At 43.6% G+C, this 21,553-nt stretch overlaps 3 protein-coding genes across 3 annotated transcripts; 2 read left to right on the forward strand and 1 right to left on the reverse strand.

Annotated features, from left to right (window-relative positions):
• Positions 1-755: 755 nt before the first annotated feature.
• LOC119557076 (ceramide synthase 6) lies at positions 756-12,394 on the reverse strand. Its single transcript, XM_037869629.1, has 6 exons — positions 11,655-12,394; positions 3,196-3,316; positions 2,905-3,126; positions 2,503-2,840; positions 2,261-2,405; positions 756-1,543 (listed from the first exon to the last, which is right to left on the reverse strand). Exons 1-6 carry the CDS (start codon positions 11,837-11,839, stop codon positions 1,337-1,339), a joined length of 1,218 nt encoding a protein of 405 aa, XP_037725557.1. The 5' UTR covers positions 11,840-12,394; the 3' UTR covers positions 756-1,336.
• On the forward strand, positions 4,693-5,685 carry LOC119557077 (josephin-like protein). The gene has a single exon (XM_037869630.1). The coding sequence runs from the start codon at positions 4,831-4,833 to the stop codon at positions 5,470-5,472; it is 642 nt and encodes a 213-aa protein (XP_037725558.1). The 5' UTR covers positions 4,693-4,830; the 3' UTR covers positions 5,473-5,685.
• Positions 12,395-14,066: 1,672 nt separating the features above from the next.
• On the forward strand, positions 14,067-21,465 carry LOC119556115 (transcription elongation factor SPT6). The gene is made up of 6 exons (XM_037867986.1): positions 14,067-14,229; positions 14,417-14,501; positions 15,050-15,279; positions 15,606-15,725; positions 15,790-15,941; positions 16,056-21,465. The coding sequence occupies exons 1-6, from the start codon at positions 14,191-14,193 to the stop codon at positions 21,010-21,012; spliced, it is 5,583 nt and encodes a 1,860-aa protein (XP_037723914.1). The 5' UTR covers positions 14,067-14,190; the 3' UTR covers positions 21,013-21,465.
• The last annotated feature ends 88 nt before the right edge of the window (positions 21,466-21,553 follow it).

The raw sequence follows: 21,553 nt of genomic DNA on the forward strand, positions 1-21,553 counted from the left end.
AATCGAAACTTCCTACTAAGGTAGTTTTTGGTCTGTACAATCCAAAAGGCTCTAAATTTATTGTAGGGTTTGCTAAAAAAATATATAAACTCATTCAAAGTTCTGGTACACTATTTTGCGAAATGTTTAAAAGTTACTAAACCACCAGTACTAAAGCTGGCTGCATAATTTACAATTTTTTAATAAAAGGGCAAACTTTTCTAATTTTACTAGTGAGTAAAGACTCTCTGCATTAAATCTAATATATTTTGAAAAATGTATAGAAACTAGCTTGTACTTTTAACAAATTTTGGCGAGTCTAACACTTAAAGGGATTTCTACAACACAAGATTTTACAAACAGTTCAATTTTCTCTATATAAACAGGGAAAATGTATCCAATAAACACTACAAATTTCAGAAACCGAAAATTAAAACATGTAGTTTTTAATTATTGGGGCTGATACGATGTGTTATGCGTCTTCTTCTGATGCATCTTCTGTAAGATATTACTGAACCTTAAGTCCTTTCTAAAACTGAAGAATTTTCGACATTATGGTTTTTTTGTCCTTCCAAATTGAAGGCATTCTAAGGTGACCTTAGCTAATAGAAGATTACTATATTATTTGGACTCATACCGGAAACCCTTTAACTATTATTTAGTGACATCCCGCTTCTTTCCGAAACACTTTGATGGGGTCTCCTTTTTTTTTTTTGCATAAATTTATTAATATGGGAAACATACAAGTACAATATTTACAATAGTTTTGACTACTATTCTTTATTCTTCGTTCATTGAATTCTTGTCTAAGCGAATTTGGTTTAGTCCCACTCTGCTGTCTTCCATTACGTTTGGTAAAATAACTTAACTTTAGCTTTACGTTTAAATGGTTATTTTTAACGTTATCTTCATTATTTTCTCTTTTTTTTGGTTAAGCAAGACAAACAACAACAAAAAACTGTGAGGCATATATGTATATATATATATCAATATTAATTAATAACGATGTACAAGTGGATCGTTACGCATAAATTTTCTCGCATTTATTGAAATTTCTTTTGGTTTTCGTTTTGCTTTTTTTTCGTTTATCTTAAAAAAAAAAGTGATTTATATATAAAAAATAATAATTAACATAAAAACGTTCTGAACTGGTTTGGTTTTTGTATGTGTGTGTGTTGGTGTGTGGGGTGTGTGTTGATTTTGTTTGTTTGCTGTTGTTGTTGCTCCTGCCCCTCGGGAAATGTGCCCACTACAGCTGGTACTGGTACTGGTACTCATACTGGTACTGCTTTCAGCCACTGGTGGCCACCGGCTGCTCCTCGGCGCTCTATTCGCCCCCAGTCACCCGCATCGCAGCCTACTGGGCCGCCGTTGTCGCAGCTCCTCCTGCCGCCTCGGTCGTGTGGTTGTTGGACTTGCGCTGGGTGGCACCGCCTGCTCCTCCGGCGGCGGGCGCACCGCTGTTCGACTTGTTCTTGGAGCGCGCCGAGCCATTGGCCAGACGTGCGTTCTCCGAACTGTCTGTGAGATCCTCACTATCACTGGAACGTATGTCACCGGACATCTGCAAAGGGATCAGAAGAACTCGAATTAGTATGATTAAACATAAACACTAAACACTTAGCTAACTTTGGCAAGCCATAGTTTCAAAAACCTTGCAGTTTTTTTGATTTAAAGTGTGACTAAAATCAGGTTAAAATAAAATATTACAATTTAAACAACGAAATATAGGAAAATAACTGGAAAAACATCACATTTGTATCTATTTATCCCTATGGCTCCTATGGGATTTATCCTGATCAGAGTATGAACGCGCTTTTGTCCTGCTTATGGTATGCATAAAAAACAGTTTGCAAAGTTTCATATCAATAGCTTTTACACTGCGCAACATTCCATTGAAACATTGCGAATGCTTAAAATCGTTAGCTTTTAAACTGGCAAACGGTATTAAAACAAACGGACATGGCTTTATCGACTCATCTAGTGATGCTGATCAAGAATATATATACTTTACAATACAATATTATATTACTCTCTGCAAGGGTATACAAATAATACCTAGATCTTCAACATATTTTCGTCTAAATCGTCTATTTATTTAGCCTGTGTGTAGTGTATTTGGTATATTATTAAAATGGTACCATAACTTTATCAATATATCATTTCAAACAGCAAATTCTTTGAATTCCTTAATGGTTTAAGTTAATAGGCCATCTTTAAAGGGATTCAATCACACAGTTAATGGAATTTGGGCATGATAGCTGGATGCCTCCACACTTACCAGACCCTTCTGCAGAGAGTCGACAACGATCTTGAGAATCATGTATGTCCAGATGACGTGCAGGACGAGCAGCATCAGAAGCAATGAGTTGAAGATGTAGTAGGCTGGGAACATGGGCAGAATGCGCGGTGCTTCCACAGATGAGCTGCCGGGTTAAGGGGATAGTTGGGATGTCAGTTGGATTGGGAGCAATTCAACCAGGAGGGCGTGTGGTGCCGGGTTACCCCGAACGCACTACTCACCTGTAGATGATGCGAGGATAGAAGCCCAGGCGCGTCACGATCCAGACCACTGTGAAGATGGCAAAGATGGCATCGCAGAGCTTCTGATAGTTGGCATACTTGGTGAGCTTGGCGGCCTCCAGGAAGATGTCGGCACAGTCGTGGACAACGAGTACCAGGGAGCCAACGCGGTGCAGATTGCACACCCAGCTGAGCGACATCAGCAGCAGGGTGACCATGTGATGGATGAACATCTGCCAGAAGTCCTTGCGTTTCACGTCGAAGAACTGGGTGCCAGTGAGTGACCAGTAGAAGGACATCGAAATCATGTAGTACCACCAGATATCATTGCTGATCGACTGCAAGAAGTGTAATCGTTTTAGGACCTCTGCATCTCCCTCTATCATATCAGTATCCTCTCACCTGATGCGGGTAGCCGTACCAGCAGCTCTTCACATCCCAGAACCAGGGCTTGTCCCACAGCACAATCACGCCAAAGATGAAGCTGTACAGGTAGTAGATACAGCGCCAGGTGTTCTCGCAGAACTTCACCAACGTCGACGGTTTGTCCTGGGCCCTCCGCAAGCGCCACCAGCGTTCGATTTGGCGCTCGCTCATGTCAGTCTGCTTGGACAGCGGAGCCAGCTGTAAGGAAATAACAGGTTCAAGGATCAGTCTTCCCCTTCTCACAAAGGTGTATTTGATTCCACTCACCCATTTGTTGTCCAATCGCGTCGATTTGGCATAGGCCGTCTCCAAAATAGGAACATTTGCTGCTTTCTTAGGTCTAGAACTACGGATGCCCAGTGATTTGCCCACTGGGGATATCCAAAAACTGCAAAAAGTATAAAGAATTTGATTAGAAAGAGCTATTTTTAAATGTTCTATGAGTAGATAAAGTAGTTTGTAGAAGACGCAGGTTTTAGAGTTTATAGAAGGTAGATAAAGTTCGGATAGATAACATTTGGGTACATGTCCTCAATTAATGCTACATAAGGTTTTTAAGAGGTAGTTGGAAAATCTTTATAACTAATTCTAAAAATGTTATTGATGTGGAATACAGGAACTGTTCTAATCTTGGCAATCCAGCTATCCCATCCCCGAAACCTGACAACATATCCAATAAAAGTTCCATTGGGCTTGACAACATCCCTAATTATGCATGTACGTACACCCATGGCGGAAACGTTTCGGGATTTTTTGTTTATGATATTATTTTATTTATATTTATTTTGCACACACCTGTCGTCGCCCCATCGTCTGGCACGTGTGGAGCATGGCAACTGGGATTTGGGATGGGTTATTTTGGGCCGCCCGTACGCCCACATGCATAGATAATAAGCCCGCCCAAAACTGGACATGGAAACCACCACCACGCCAAACTTACATATAGTATTATATCTCGATTCGGAAGTTAATTTGCCAATGAAATCGAAAATGGCCGCCTACCACGCCTCCCCTCATACCAAGATTTTCAGATCCCATGGCACTACATTGGGAATCCCAAGTAGTTTTTAAAGTAGCCCTCATTCGTAGGCAAAGCACACGACGCACGGCCAAAGAAGAAACGCGGAAACATCTGATTTTCTATGGCCATATAGAAATTATAACAATTAATTCGAATTAATGCCGAATCTGGGGGTTCAGTTCAAGTTCAAGAAGTACGTACGTAATTCAATTACCGCACTTGGAAGGATTTGATTGACCCGCATTTGCTGTCAGATATTGATTTATATACATATATTTATCATAGCTTCCCCTAGTTTGGTGACAAGTTGTGGTTTTCCAATGCCAAGGGTTAGACAAAATAAACCCGGTAATTGGAGACCTCTCAACATAAGAAGTGCGTGTTGGGTACATTGAAAGAGGGCGTCTAAAACTAATTTGGACTCTTCAATACATATAGAATGCGTCATTAATAGTGACGCACTGTGTAATTATAACATTTCTCATGGAAAATTCATATCATTTTTTGGGGAAGTTAGCTGAAAAGGGCCAAACGAATTTAAAACATTTCTAGTGTAATATTCTCATCTTTAAAATGGGCCAACTCAAAGCAAAGTAAATAAATAACATAGCAACTGATAATATTTCCAATTTTAAATCTAAAATTCTGTTTTTAAGATAAGTAACGTTGCTAAAATATCGATATGCGCACCCTTAGCAGCTTCAACTTTGCATGCATATCGATAAATCTTGTGCCATCGCTAAATGTCATACCATCCCTATAACAAAATCGTGCGATTTTTTTGTAAACAAAAGGCAACTTCAATCTAGTGACATTTTCGAGCCCTCCCCCCTTTTGGAGCTATTCATTTGTTGGAATCTGACACCCTACACTGCTCCGAAATGGAATCTCCCAGTGCTCGGACACCCGGCAGTTCTCTGGGGGATTGCGAGAACAAGAGCAGCAACGGCAATGGGAACACCTCGAGGATGCAGGGAATCTACCACGAACGACAGACCCGGCATTTGTGCGGCCTGCACGCCCTGAACAACCTATTCCAGACCCCGGACATGTTCTGCAAGACGGAACTGGACGACTACTGCACCACACTGACGCCGCGCAACTGGCTGAATCCCCACCGGTCGTGGATCGGGTGGGGCAACTACGATGTGAACGTGATCATGTACGCCCTGCAGCAGAGGAACTGCGAGGCGGTGTGGTTCGACCGTCGCCGGGATCCACACTGCCTCAATCTGAGTGCCATCTTTGGGTTCATCCTGAATGTGCCGGCGCAGATGAGCCTCGGCTACTACATCCCATTGCCCTTCCAGATGCGCCACTGGCTGGCATTGCGGCGCATCAACGGCAGCTACTACAACCTGGACTCCAAATTGCGGGAGCCCAAATGTCTGGGCTCCGAGGAGAAGTTCCTCGAGTTTCTGGCCAGCCATCTGCAGACGGACCACGAGCTGTTCCTAGTCCTCAACGAGGAGGATGAGGAGAAGAACCCGCAACGCTGGCTGTTGCCGCAGTTCAGGGACTAAAGTTGTGGTTATGCGAATAAATTTAACATGGTGCGACTAACAAAACTATCAGTTATTCAATCATTTACTTTAGGAAACTAACCGAAAAGTGCCCTAGTATTTAAATTACATTTTAATATTTACCCTATTATGCTCTTTAAATGGATAATTTGTGACCTTAAGACCGCAATCGTTTAAGCAATGTAATGGTAATAAAATCCAAAGAAAAATCTACTAAACTCTAGTTATTATTAAGGCAGTTCGACTGCATTTTACCCATATTCAACCCATAATTTCTAGTCAATTCATTGGACATTAGAAACCAATCGTTATAAGGCAATTTAAGGGCTGCTCTTACCGTAAAACTCTAGATGTCGATTATCAAATTGGTTTGGTTTCGTGCGAATAATGAATGTGTTTTGATTGAGCTGCAACTCGATGACAGTTTGCGATAAGCGCTACCCCCCATTATTCGAGCGCATTTATTATTAAATTTCACTTAGGCAATGTGCAAAAATCGCGCCCAAAGTGCAATGCACTGGCAATTATTCGGGTCTTATCAGGGCAACAACTACAATTTTTGGGGTCCACGGGCGGTAAAATCATATAGAGAATATACAAAATGAACATACTATATAGTACATGTGTCGCCTGTTGTTTGGCGAATTATTTTTGCTTGTCAGCGATAATACGGCACGCAAGGCAAGCCGGCGATTGCGAGCGATTAAGCGCAAGTAAGTGCTATATCCTATATGCATATGTGGTCCGACTTTTGGGGTCCGTCGTCGGCTGACTCATGACCACCGATTATTGCCAAATGGAATTTAGCATAGCGCCATTAGTCAGCGACTAATTAGTCGGCCAGCCTTATGCCTCGCACCGAGTCCTATCTTTATAACATGCTCTATTTCCATTTGCTTTATGATCCCTCCTCCAATCTGCGAATTGCTAACTCAAAAATGAATTTTTACGCAGAAATTACACTTATCGCTTGGGTTGGGCTTAGAAAATAGTGTTTTTAAATTATTCACAAGTCTAAAAGGAAGCGGAAAAAACATTCTTAATCTTCTGACGGAAATATTTGTAATCGAGGATAGTATTCATTATTCATATAACATGTTTTTGTGAAACAAATTCCAAGAAATCCTAAGATAGAAAATTATTTAAAAGTTCTATTAAAGCAACGCATTTTTGGGTAACGCTTCTTTCAGTTTTATAACTTTTTATATTTTGAAAAGTCTTGTATTATCTTTTATCCAAGTCAAGTCTAAGAAATATTTGTAATCGAGGATAGTATTCATTATTCATAACAAATTCCAAGAAATCCCAAGTTAGAAAATTTTTTAAAAGTACTATTAAAGCTACGTATTTTTGGGTAACGCTTCTTTCAGTATTTTAGCCTTTTAATATTTTTAAAAGTCTTGTATTATCTTTTATCCAAGTCAAGTCCAAGAAATATTTGTAATCGAGGATAGTATTCATTATTCATAACAACAAATTCCAAGAAATCCCAAGATAGAAAATTTTTTAAAAGTACTATTAAAGCAACGTATTTTTAGGCAACGCTTCTTTCAGTTTTATAGCTTTTTATATTTTCAAAAGTCTTGTATTATCTTTTATCCAAGTCAAGTCCAAGAAATATTTGTAATCGAGGATAGTATTCATTATTCATAACAACAAATTCCAAGAAATCCCAAGATAGAAAATTATTTAAAAGTTCTATTAAAGCAACGTATTTTTAGGCAACGCTTCTTTCAGTTTTATAGCTTTTTATATTTTCAAAAGTCTTGTATTATCTTTTATCCAAGTCAAAGCCGCGAAAAATGACCGAAATGCTATTCAAAACGTTTTCAAAGTGAAGAATGAGAGGTGCTAATTGGACATTTCACGAATTGCACTGGCATCAGATCCGCTCTCCCCTGAAATGGAGTACCACCTGACCAGGTAGTACTCCGCGTTCTCATTCCCATTCTCACCTGGTGCGTAAAGCACGTGCGTTTTTTATTCTTTGCTGGTTTTTATGGCATTTTGCTTTTTTTTTACCATTACCATTGGGCAATCGGCACGATAAGCAATTTGAATGACCGACCGCGTACGCAAAGAAGCGGGAAAAACTGTAGGAAACGGGTTTACGGATCGGTTTTTGGGTTTTTGGGATTGCTGTTCTAAGAAATTCTATTGCCAATCTGGAGTTTCTTGCGGTGATAAAGCGTTGGAAAGAACTGGGATGGTTAAAAAATATGGAGAAATGGAGAAGCAACTCGCCATTGCCCATTTGCCGGCGATTCTGTATGTATAGTCGTGTATTCGCATGTATGTATATACCCCCACTATCCGATTGCTGTGTGCATGTGAGCCATTAAAATAATTAACCTGAAATTTTATCGCACTAGAGCGCTGAAGCTCGAGGGCCGCCTCTTGGCGATTACGTATCACAAAAGCCTCAGCATAAATGCGGACAAATAGCACATGCCCCACACAGCTGCGCCCAACGAAATAGCACTCATAAATCCCACTTGAACTATATCTTTGCCTATGTCTTTAATCTAGGAAAGTTTGGAGGTCCAGGGATGGTTTAAGTCTATTGAGTTGTTCTTAAAACTTCACATTTCTGGGGAAACTTTACAAGATACATGTATTATACATCATATATTTAAAGCATGCAAGGACAAATATCAATTATTATGGTATATATATATGGTTCTATTTTACTGAACTCGTTCTTAGAAAATTAGTACGCATAGGAAACGATGACTTCAATTGATGACATCAATAACACTAAAAGAATTTCATATTTATTGATTTAATGCACGAGTTCTTTTAATTTGGCCCCAACTGTTTGAATTGTTATAGTAACTCTCCCCTCTTGTTCTTGTTTCTACCCAGCATAAACATAAACATAAACCCCAATCCAATTGACAGAACATTCCAAAGCGTGTTTGTATCTGGCATAGTAATGGTATAGTGGCCATAAGGGAAGCGCCAATCGGGCCATAAAGTGAGCACATATTTGGAAAAACTTCTCGTGTCAATGACTCACTGGCTGGCCAACTGATTTTGGCCAGGCCCGCAAAAGAAAATCGGTTGACGAATCATGAACTAAGTCGCCGCAAATACTGTTTTTAGATAGTATATAAAAAAGCACACGCTGAACGCAGAATAAATATAAGATTGTTACTTATCTTATTATGGGCAAACACATAGGTGAGTTATGGTTAATCTCAAGACAATGAATGGGCCATTTTTAGAAATACCATATCATACCATGGTTTACCAGAATACTAAAGAATTCACGTTTTAGGATTGTTTGTTCTTCATCAGTTTAACAGACATAAACTAATGACATAGTTGAAATGGCAAACTCCAAGACCTTTTGCACTCTTTTAACCGAAATTGATGGTAATGACACACCCCTCCCGAAGGTTTTCCCACACCCCTGCTGCACCCACACACCCTCGATGGGAACAGTCATTCGAGAGTTCGTCGAAAAACAATCGAGGCACCGAGCCTTGTTATCAGTCATTATACGTAAATCTTGGCCAAATCTTATCGGGGCAGTGCCGTGGAGTGGCGGTGGTATCGGTGGTGCTAGTGGTGCCCAAGGTGGTTCCATTCTGGCCACTATGGATGGCACTTTGGGATGGGCTCTGTGCGGAGAATTCAATCGCATTGAATAGCAAAGAATCGGCTACGACTTTTGCCATTAAGTAAATGTTAATAGAGAGACGCGTCCGAAAATTCCAAATCGACCTTGAAGACCAATTCTCGTTTAAGAAGGCAGGAGAGAAGAAATTCAAAAAAATAAAGTGGTCTGCCATGAAACAGATTCGGTTTCTGTCTCTTTGCGAACTCGAATGCAAAAAATCCACCGAAAAAAAGCAGATAATGGAATGAAAACAAATGACCACAGTGGAAATTCTAAAGATTTAACTTATTTAACTATTCTTTTAAATGTTTTCTACTTGAGTATTATTTTCTTTTAAGTAGTAAAATTAGTTGAGGTTTTATAAGCTTGCTTGATAAATGCACAATTATTTTGGGAACCTTTTGCCCGCTGGGCGGATGTTCATAGTTTGCACTCTAGTCCGCTGGGCTGTATTTGCAATTTATGCCAAATTAAGGGCACTGAAAACATTGCAAAATATGAGAATTACAACTTTTTTACATGCAAATGCTAGTGCACGCAATCCGCACACACGAACAGCAAACATCCACAAATTCAAGCTCGTGCATACATACATATATTTAAAGCCAAACGACGCGCAGGTTAATTGGCCTGAAAAACGGCCAAAATGCTTTTGGCCCACAGTGGGTCAAAAGTTAGGCGAATTTAACTTTTCGTTAAAGTTAACCGCTCTTTACTATTTACTCAGATTTCTAAGTCGGACTTCATTCGCATGTTTAAAAACTTAAAGATGCTGATTCTCTGTCAAAAAATTTACAAAAATTGGTTTTAAAATTAACCCCAACAACTACTTCCTTTAACTAATATAGTTTTTACTTTGGAAAATGATTATCTTATCTTAAAAGAACCAGACTTCTTGTTAAACTGGTCAATTGCCTAATTATTAGATTAGATAAATTAATCTGCAAAAATCTCAATGTAAAAGAATAAACTACAAGTTTGTTAATTGTTATGATACAATCAATCAACCAGGAATAATCCCAAGAAAGACAAAATAAATATTGGAAACAATATCACTAAGAGAATTCCCTCTAAATTCGCTACAATGATATTTCTATTGAAAGTGCATTAGGTGGAAGTGTTCTTTCCGAATAGGGTTTTAGATATCAAAATTTGATCAGGCACAAGTGGAGTAGCAGTTTACTGGAATCGATCAAAAGTTTGAATAAACATGGTCTTCTTATCGCTTAAGACTGGCAAGTCAATAAATATCAGTGTTGGATTTCTACTGATGTCGTACGACACCATAGAAAAGTAGCCAAGTTTGGGGTAATCTATCCAGAGGTATATGTACATAAATGGGTCGAAAATAACTTTTAAAGGGTTATTACCGCAGGGGAAATTTAACCAGCTAAAAAACTATAGACAATACTTTAGACAATACCTATTGAAAATATGAAAACATATCTATCTTTCTAGAGGTAAACATAAATGGGTCGAAAATAACTTTTAAAGGGCTATTACCACAAAGGAAATTTAACCAGTTAAAGAACTATAGACAATATTTAAGACAATACCTATTGAAAATATGAAAACATATTACATGTTAAAAAATATACGATTGACCAAGAGATTTGGTATATTAGGGATATATGTAATATGAAAACATATTACATGCTTAAAAATATACTAAGTGACCAAGAGATTTTATATATTATGGATATAATATGAAAACATATAACATGCTTAAAAATATACTAATTGACCAAGAGATTTGGTATATTATGGATATAAAAGAATATGTTCATAACTGACAGTGCCCCCTATAAATATGATTTTATTTTTTATTTATTTTTATTTTAACAAATTAAAGCTAGTATATAATACTAAAATTAATGTATGAAAAAGAAGGGGTGCTGGAAGCTAAAGTCCTTCAGCCCAAAAATATGATCTCATTTTGACCCCAACTGTAGTTAATAAATTGCCAAAAACTAAACATTTGCCCCACTGTACCTAGTTCGTTCCCATTTCCTCACTGGTGCATACATCCATACATATGTATATCCATAAAAAACACCGCATGGAGCTAGTGTGGCCGACTATAAACAAATGTACATATATGTTTTCCCTTTGACTAAACAATTAGTAGGAACTTGCAAGTGGAGAGGGATGAATGGTTTTTGTGGGAAATTCAAAGCCGGCCGACTGACTGGAACCGGGAACTGGGAAACTGCAGCCGGCGTCTCTTGGAAGGGAAAACTTAGAGTTGCAGCCGCAACGAAAACAAAAACAACAACTGTGCACGCGTGAGCACCGCCTCACACATAAACACACACATATGTACATATACGCTTGCAGAATGTTGGGCGTTTCCACGTGAGGTTATGTTTGTCGGGAAAAAAAAATGGAAAGAAGGAATTATGAATAAAGTTTACTGTACACGGTGCAACAAACGTGGGCGGAGGCGGAGGGGGTGTGTGTGCGACAGAGGGCGACAAGGAGAAAGAGAGGGAAAGCCAAATGAATGGGGTTAGAGAATAGAGTTGCCGGGAAGGGAAATCGGAATCGGGAAACTTACCGCTCCAGCGTGTAGCGGACCAGCATGACGACAGCGGCGAATGGAATGGGCCAGATGAGGTCCTTGTAGTTGGCGTGCACCACATCCTGTCGCGAACCGGGCGCTATGTCCGCCCAGGTTGTGTTCGGCGGCAGCCAGATGTGCGTACTCCAGAATGCACCGCTGAACTTATTGATTAGATCCATGTTCCTGCTTCTGCTGCTGCCTTAATTTCTCAATTGTTTTTGCTCGGCTTTCCTTTCCTTTCCTTTCCAGTTTTTCCCTGGCGTTTGTTGTCACATATATGTATTTAGATGTGTGCTTTTCTTTTGGTATATATGTATATATGCTTGGCTAGATATTCGCGAATGTGTGAGCCTTCTTGGAGCAGCCACAACAACAACAAGAACAACAACTGGAGCGCCGGTCCGCGGTTCACACACTCTCTCGCACAACACACACACACTGGCAAAAAACAAACCGCCGAATATTGAATTGCTGTTGTTGTCTCTAACTTAACGCTCTACTTTATCGCTTTAGCCTATATGTTTCATTTGCTATGTTTGCTGCTTCGAAAGGAAGGTGCTCGGTGTTGACTGGAAAAACCGTTCCCTGGGGGCCAAAATACACTTCAGAATTTCGGGAAGAAGGGGATCGAGTGGGCGTCCACTTAAACTTCCAGGATGAACGAAAAAAATTAAAATGATTTTTGCTATGCTCCAACTTCTTAAAGTGCACCACTGATATCGATGAATTCTCAAAGTGGACAGCCGTATATAATATCGAAATACCAAAGAGGTGATAAATACCATGTGAAAAATATATCAAAATATCGATATATCGATATTTTTTAAATAATAAGTAAATATTTCTTTCGTGATATTTTTTCACTATTATATTATCGCTATCAGCAAACGTAAGTGCCAGAAACGTACGTATCGTGGTATTTTAAAATCACTAAAAAAACAGTGCCATAAATAATTGAATACTATATGTATATCGATACAGTTATCGGGTTTTAGGCAATTTTGCCTAGCACTTTCGCTGGTATTCTCAGTACTTATATACTGAGTATATGTAATTCAGTATAAATAATTGAATACTATAATATTCCAAAAGGTCACGCTGAGCTGCAAAGAAATGCTAGTTACATGAATAATTAATAAAGAAACCCAACAATAGAGCCCTGTTATGAATAGGGACCGTTTTTCCATTTAGTATAGCATATAAATTTATTTTAAAGTCGATCAACCAATAAAATGACAGAATAGGGACCGTAACAATTATATTTTTTATTTAAAAAATCTCAAATTTAGAATTATTTTGATTTTCATTAAAATGTTTCAAAATAAAAGTTAAAAATGTTATTTTTGTATGTTTTCTACAGCTCTTATTTGCGGTTCCTGGTTCTAAAAGCCCTGGACAAAAACTTTATTTTCAAAAATGAAATTTATTGAATAGAGTGTTGACGGCACTATTAAAATTTATTTTAACCCAGTTACAAAATTACAACAGTCTACATCTATAAGAATTCTGTGTCATTTGTAAATTGTTTAAGTACCAACGGTTTGTAATAAAATATTGTCGAAAACACAAACACATGAATTGCTACTTGTGTTTAGGATGTTTTAAGTGGCGCTGGATGAGAAATTTTGATTTAAAAATGCCAAAGTGGCATTTATTTATTGACAGAACTTTAAAGCATGTTAATTATTAAATTAAATATTTTTTGTACAATAGTTTTTTTTCATAATTTAACCTTATTAATTTTTGTGTGTTGGAGGAACGCAGTGGACCTGCCTTTAAGGAAAGGCGGCAAAAGCTGCCGTTTTGAAAAATTTGCTTCATAGGCACTAGTGGAAACTGGCGGCCATAACATTAATTGCTCTTAAATTTTTAAAAATGGTTCGATTTGAACAATTTTTGAGTGCATTTACGCTTTTACAAATTCTTTAAAATGTGGGCGCCATATAGATTTTAGCGTTATGGACATTTGTGGGCGTGGCACTCAGGCATAATAAAACTGGTCTGCGCAGGAACCCCATATACTATGTAGGGTCCGGAAACGCATCTTTCTACTACATCCGATTTCCAACAAATACGGTGTACCCTTTCATAACCGCTTACCTGAGTTTGGACCCGAACCAAATATGTCTTTGCTAAACTCGAATTTATCATTAGACTTATCGATTGAAAGCACTCGATTGCCAAACATTGTTCGGTAACTAGAAAAAAGAAAAGCATGTATATATTTTATTTGGTAACTTTGTATTGCGTTTAATTTGTCATACCAGCCCTTAGATTAATGCCTATTTATTTAGAAAATTAATTTGACACAGAATGGCGTACGTAACGGTTAAGTCGTGCAATCGTGCTGCCAGACTTATAGAAACATCGATAGTATCGAATAAACATCCAGCTCTATTTGACCTTTCTGCTTCTTCGTCTTCTTGGTTTTTTTTATTGTGACTCTGCAAGCGACGTTTTTTGTGCATTACTTTTAGTTAGATTCGTTTTTAAGGCCCGGCCCTATAGTTTAATTGTTTAATTTATTGTGATGGCCGAATTTCTGGACTCCGAGGCCGAGGAATCGGAGGTATGTGTGCTGCAAGTGCAAGTATTTTTCGCGTTGCGTTTTTCCGTTTGTAGGCGCGCGTATTGTGTGTATATGTATATGTGTGCGGTGTGCGTTGTGCGTTGCGTGTGTACATATACGAATCTATATTATATATTTCGCATTTTCGCCAATCCAATGGCTTTTCATTGCCTTGTTTTTCCCGCAGGAGGAGGAAGAATTGGACGTTAACGAGCGCAAGAAGCTCAAGAAGCTGAAAGCCGCCGTCTCCGACAGCAGCGAAGAAGAAGAAGGTGAGTTTTTCCAGCCGCCAAGCGCGCGTACGAAAACAAAGTGTGTGTAGTGGTGATCGCTGGCGGGCTTTTCCCCTCCCCCTCTACCACCGTGGGGAACCCAGATTTGGGATAATGTTTTCAATAACTGAGGAAATCTGGTTGGGCACTACTGCTTTTGTTTACCACTTTGAGGTTAGGTTTTGTGTTTTTACCGTGCTACCGTGGCCATGGAGCAACAACACTCTGCGTTCGTTCCAGTAAGTGGAACATGGAACAAGTGCGGCGAATTGGAAGAACGCGGCTTTTCCAAAGATTTTCCAGAGATCCAAGTCGGGGGATCGATCTCGAGGTACTGGAATAATCAATGGGGTTATCATAAGTCTGGTTCCATATATCAATATATCATATATGTAGAAAGTTCCGATAACGAGGTCATTTAAAATATTCATACATATATATTTAGAACCTTTCAAACTTAAGTTGCATTGACTGTATTGGCCCGATTGTCGAAAAAATATTAAGCAATTAATTGAACCCTCTTTCCTTTTCAATGCCCACTCCCAAAGATGACGAGGAGCGCCTGCGCGAGGAGCTCAAGGATCTGATCGACGACAATCCCATCGAGGAGGATGACGGCAGCGGTGATGACACGGACACCGGGAGCGGGGGCGACACCGAAGGCGGCGGCAGCGGCAAGAAGCGCAAAAAGCACGAGGACGACGATCTGGACGATCGGCTGGAGGACGATGACTACGATCTGATTGAGGAGAACTTGGGCGTCAAAGTAGAGAGACGGGTAGGTGTCCCCCAAAGTTGATATTTAACAAAAAACAAAATCATACATGGTTTTTAAATATCTAGAAGCTATAACTATAGCTATGGTACCATTGGTTGTTATCATTAACAGAATGTTATGCTACATTCAGGTGTTTCTTAAAATTGCTTCGGTAACAACCGGATAACTCATGAATCGTTACATTACGAAGCTCTATCAGTTAGTTATGATAAGAATTTTTTGAATGAATTGTTTAATAATAGAAACTTATATTCTGAAAGAGCTCTAAGAATAATAATGATAGCATCACCATAGATTCCCTTGATTCACCACTATTTTCTCTGCAGAAACGGTTCAAGCGCCTGCGTCGCATCCACGACAACGAGAGCGATGGCGAGGAGCAGCACGTGGACGAGGGTCTTGCCCGGGAGCAGATCGCCGAGCAGCTGTTCGACGAGAACGATGAGGTATGCAGTAACCCCTGACCACCAACCAATGTCCATTGTCTAACTAATTGTCTCGATCCTCCAGAGCGTTGAACATCGCAGCGAGCGCAGTCCCAGGGAGGCGGACGCCTTCGATGAGGAGGACTCGGAGTCGGATGCGGATGATTTCATTGTGGACGACAACGGGCGTCCCATAGCCGAGAAGAAAAAGAAACGTCGTCCCATCTTCACAGACGCGTAAGTTTATTTCACTTTTTCAGAAACGAAGATAATTAAAAAGAAAATAATACTTTTTAATTAGGGCTTTACAAATCCATATAACCTTAAAAAATTTAATTAATCCAACTTTAGATCTCTGCAAGAGGGCCAGGACATCTTCGGCGTGGACTTCGATTACGACGACTTCTCCAAGTACGAGGAGGATGAGTACGAGGATGACTCGGAGGGAGACGAATACGATGAGGAGCTGGGCGCCGGCGATGATACGCGCGTCAAGAAGAAGAAGGCGCTGAAGAAGAAGGTGGCCAAGAAGACGATCTTTGACATTTACGAGCCCAGCGAGCTGAAGCGTGGCCACTTCACCGACATGGACAACGAGATCCGCAAGACGGATATCCCAGAGCGCATGCAGCTGCGCCAGGTGCCCGTCACTCCGGTGCCAGAGGGATCCCACGAGCTGGACCTCGAGGCGGATTGGATCTACAAGTATGCGTTCTGCAAGCAAACCGTTTCCGAGCAGGAAAAGGCCGAGAATCGTGAGAAGTTGCGCAAACCGCCGACGGCTGTGAACAAAATTAAGCAGACGCTGGAGTTCATCCGAAACCAGCAACTGGAGGTGCCCTTCATCGCCTTCTATCGCAAGGAGTACGTGAAGCCGGAGCTGAACATAGACGATCTGTGGAAGGTGTACTATTTCGATGAGCGCTGGTGCCAGCTGAACGAGCGTAAGCGCAAGCTAAAGGTGCTCTTCGAGAAGATGCGCCAATTCCAGCTGGACACTCTGTGCGCCGACCCAGACAAGCCCATTCCAGACGACGTGCGCCTGATGCTGGACAGCGATTTCGAGCGTCTGGCCGACGTGCAGTCCATGGAAGAGCTAAAGGACGTCCACATGTACTTTCTGCTCAACTACTCGCACGAGCTACCGCGCATGCAGGCAGAGCAGCGGCGCAAGGTGATCCAGGAGCGGCGCGAGGCCAAGGCTCGTCGCCAGGCAGCAGCCGCCGAGAACGGCGACGATGCGGCAGAAGGTGCGGCGATAGTGATCCCAGAGCCGGAGGACGATGATGATCCGGAGCTAATCGACGACCAGTTGAAGCAGGCGCCCAACAGCAGTCCCTATGCGGTGTTCCGCAAGGCGGGCATCTGCGGCTTTGCCAAGCACTTTGGTCTCACTCCGGAGCAGTTTGCCGAGAACCTGCGCGACAATTACCAGCGTAACGAGGTCACTCAGGAAAGCCTTGGTCCCACAGAACTGGCCAAGCAATATCTGTCGCCGCGTTTCATGACCACGGATGAGGTGATACACGCGGCCAAGTACGTAGTGGCCCGCCAGCTGGCCCAGGAGCCACTGCTGCGCAAGACCATGCGTGAGGTTTACTTCGACAGAGCCCGGATCAATATACGGCCGACCAAGAATGGCATGGTCCTAATCGACGAGAATTCGCCGGTGTACTCGATGAAGTACGTGGCCAAGAAGCCGGTGGGAGATCTCTTTGGCGACCAATTCATAAAGCTGATGATGGCCGAAGAGGAGAAGCTGCTTGAGATTACGTTCCTCGAGGAGTTTGAGGGTAACGCAAGTGCCAACGGACCCCCGGGCGACTATGTGGAGGAGTCGAAGGCCCTGTACCATCTGGATCAGTTCTCCAAGCACGTCCTCGAATGGAATGCGCTCCGGGCGGAGTGCGTAAAGCTGGCGCTGCAAAAGTGGGTCATTCCGGATCTGATCAAGGAGCTGCGCTCCACACTGCACGAGGAGGCGCAGCAGTTTGTGTTGCGCTCCTGCACTGGCAAGTTGTACAAGTGGCTTAAGGTGGCGCCCTACAAACCAGAGCTGCCCACCGACTACGGCTACGAGGAGTGGAGTACGCTGAGGGGCATTCGGGTGTTGGCCTTGGCCTATGATCCCGACCAGTCGGTGGCCGCCTTCTGTGCGGTAACCACCGTGGAGGGTGATATCTCCGACTACCTACGACTGCCAAATATACTGAAACGCAAGAATTCGCACAACGCCGAAGAGAAGGCCCAAAAGTTGGCCGACCTACGAAAGCTGAGCGACTTCATAAAAATGAAGAAGCCACACATTGTGGTCATTGGGGCGGAATCGCGTGACGCCCAGAACATCCAGACAGACATCAAGGAGATACTACAGGAGCTGGAATCATCCGAACAGTTTCCGCCCATCGAGGTGGAAATAATCGACAATGAGCTGGCGAAGATCTACGCCAATTCAAAGAAGGGTGAATCTGACTTCAAGGAGTACCCTGCCCTGCTGAAGCAGGCGGTTTCACTGGCCCGCAAGATGCAGGATCCGCTGGTGGAGTACTCGCAGCTGTGCGATGCGGACGACGAGATTCTCTGCCTGCGCTATCATCCGCTGCAGGAGCGTGTGCCGCGCGAACAGCTGCTGGAGCAGCTCAGTCTGCAGTTCATTAACCGGACCAGCGAGGTGGGCCTGGACATCAACCTCATGGTGCAGAACTCTCGGACAGTCAACTTACTGCAGTACACCTGCGGCTTGGGTCCGCGCAAGGGGCAGGCTCTACTTAAACTGCTCAAACAGAGCAACCAGCGGCTTGAGAACCGCACCCAGCTGGTCACTGTGTGCCATTTGGGACCTAAGGTCTTCATCAATTGCAGCGGTTTCATCAAGATCGATACCTCATCGTTGGGCGACAGCACGGAGGCGTATGTCGAGGTGCTGGACGGGTCGCGTGTGCATCCGGAGACGTACGAGTGGGCCAGAAAAATGGCCATCGATGCCATGGAGTACGACGACGAGGAGACCAATCCGGCCGGCGCTCTCGAGGAGATCCTGGAGTCGCCAGAGCGCCTGAAGGATCTCGATCTGGACGCCTTCGCCGTAGAGCTAGAGCGCCAGGGTTTCGGCAGCAAGAGCATCACGCTGTATGACATTCGGAACGAGTTGAGCTGCCTGTACAAGGACTACCGCTCTCCGTATACCAAGCCCAGTGCGGAGGAGCTCTTCGACATGCTGACCAAGGAGACACCCGACTCCTTTTACGTGGGCAAGTGCGTCACGGCCATGGTCACCGGATTCACCTACCGACGGCCGCAGGGCGAGCAGCTGGACAACGCGAATCCGGTGCGCATAGAGTCAAGCGATAGCTGGCAGTGCCCCTTCTGCCACAAGGACGACTTTCCCGAGCTGTCCGAGGTGTGGAATCACTTCGACGCAAATGCCTGTCCCGGTCAGGCATCTGGAGTGCGGGTGCGTCTGGAGAACGGCCTGCCGGGCTTCATACACATCAAGAATCTGTCCGACAAGCCGGTCCGCAATCCGGAGGAGCGCGTTCGCGTCTCCCAGATGATCCATGTGCGCATCATTAAAATCGATATTGATCGCTTCTCGGTGGACTGCTCCTCGAAGACGGCCGATCTGAAAGATGTAAACAACGAGTGGCGGCCGAGGCGTGACAACTTCTATGACTTTGTGACCGAGGAACAGGACAACCGAAAGGTCGTCGACGCCAAGGCGAAGGCTCTGAAACGCAAGACTTACGCCCGTCGTATGATCGCCCACCCCAGCTTCTTTAACAAGTCGTATGCGGAGGTGGTGGCCATGCTGGCGGATGCTGACCAGGGCGAGGTGGCCCTGCGACCGAGCAGCAAGTCCAAGGATCACCTGACAGCCACCTGGAAGGTGGCCGACGACATCTTCCAGCACATCGATGTGCGCGAGGAGGGAAAGGAAAACGAGTACAGCCTGGGCAGGAGTCTGTGGATTGGCACCGAGGAGTTCGAGGATCTGGATGAAATCATCGCCCGCCACATCACACCGATGGCTATGGCTGCCCGCGAACTGATACAGTACAAGTACTACAAACCCAACACGACGGCGGAAAATGCGAATGAGCGGGATTTCATGGAGCAGGTTCTGCGCGATGAAAAGACCAAGGATCCAAAGAAGATTCACTATTTCTTCACGGCGTCACGCAGCATGCCGGGCAAGTTCCTGCTGTCCTATCTGCCCAAGACAAAGGTGCGCCACGAGTATGTGACAGTGATGGCAGAGGGCTATCGTTTTCGTGGCCAGATCTTTGACTCGGTCAACAGTCTGTTGCGTTGGTTCAAGGAGCACTGGCTGGATCCCACAGCCTCGCCGGCAACCGGCTCGTCGGCGTCCAACTCAACGCCCCTGCACTCGATGCGTCCGCCTCCCACGATCTCCTCATCCTCTGTCACATCTTTGGGCTCCCAGGCGCCCTACAGCATCACTGGCAGCGTGGGAGGAGGAACGCCACGCAGTGGCATCAGCAGTTCAGGTGGCGGCGGCGGGGGCAGCTCCAGCGCCTACTCCGTATCGCATTCCATTGTTGGCTACAACTCCTCATCCAGCGGTTCGGGGGCGGCGGCTGCAGCGGCTGCTTCGCACTACGGCAGCTCAACTACTCCGTCGTTTGGTGCCATCATCAATACTCCGTACACGCCCAGTGGCCAGACACCCTTCATGACGCCCTACACGCCGCATGCCTCGCAGACGCCACGCTACGGCCACAATGTGCCGAGTCCTAGTTCACAATCCTCGAGCAGTCAGCGGCATCACTACAGCAGCAGTTCCGGCACGGGCAGCACACCCAGGTATTATGATATGGGAGGAGGTGGCGGAGGCGGAGGTTCCAATGCCTACAACATGGGCAACATGCCGCCACATCACCAGCAACGTGCCAAAGAGAGCCTCGACTGGCAGCTGGCCAACGATGCCTGGGCCAGACGCAGGCCACCGCCGCAGCAGCAGCAACAGTCGCATCATGGCCAGCAGCAGCATCATCATCCGCAGCAGCAACAGCAGATGGGAATGGGAATGAACATGGGCATGGGCATGGGAGTGGGCATAGGACCAGGAGGAGGTGGCTATGGATCCACGCCTGGCAATGACTACAGTAGCGGAGGAGGAGGAGCAGGCGGTGGACACAATCGTGGCATGGGCATGGGCATGAACCAAGGCCACGGAGCCGGCGCTTCCATGTCCTCGAAGGCATCCGTGCGCAGCACTCCACGCACCAACACCTCACCCCACTCGATGAACCTCGGCGACGCCACGCCCCTGTACGACGAGAACTAGGGCGACGGACTAAACCACCACAAACTACAAAAGAACACTATTCTAAACACACTAACTAAACTACGAAATCGAGAACAGAACAGAACAGAACAGCCTACAATAATAATAGAACCGAAAGGAAGCGAACACGCGCAGCTGGCGGAGAAGCGGCTGCATTAATCTTAGAAAGTTGGAGTGCGATTTCGCATGGATTCTCAACAATATTTACGTTTAAGAGCAAGTCTATAACTGATTCGCGGCACACGCATCTATATATATAAATATATATATACACCTACATATGTATAATCAGAGATTGTGGGGCGCCTGCCGTTGGTCTCGATCGAGTCATCATCCGAGTGACGAAAGCGGCTCGGCGGGACCCGGAGGAGGATCTAGAATGGAGGGTGGAGCAATCAGGTTTGTGACGACGGAAGGACGGAAAATAAATTTGAATTTTTTTCTGACCAGAAATGCGAGTTGTTCTTACTTCTGGGGATTTAATAATACCAAACCATTGGAATTATTATTATTATGAGTTATGTACCGTAAGCTAAAGAAT

The sequence above is a fragment of the Drosophila subpulchrella genome, chromosome X (genome assembly GCF_014743375.2).
Source record: "Drosophila subpulchrella strain 33 F10 #4 breed RU33 chromosome X, RU_Dsub_v1.1 Primary Assembly, whole genome shotgun sequence".
NCBI lineage: Eukaryota > Metazoa > Arthropoda > Insecta > Diptera > Drosophilidae > Drosophila > Drosophila subpulchrella.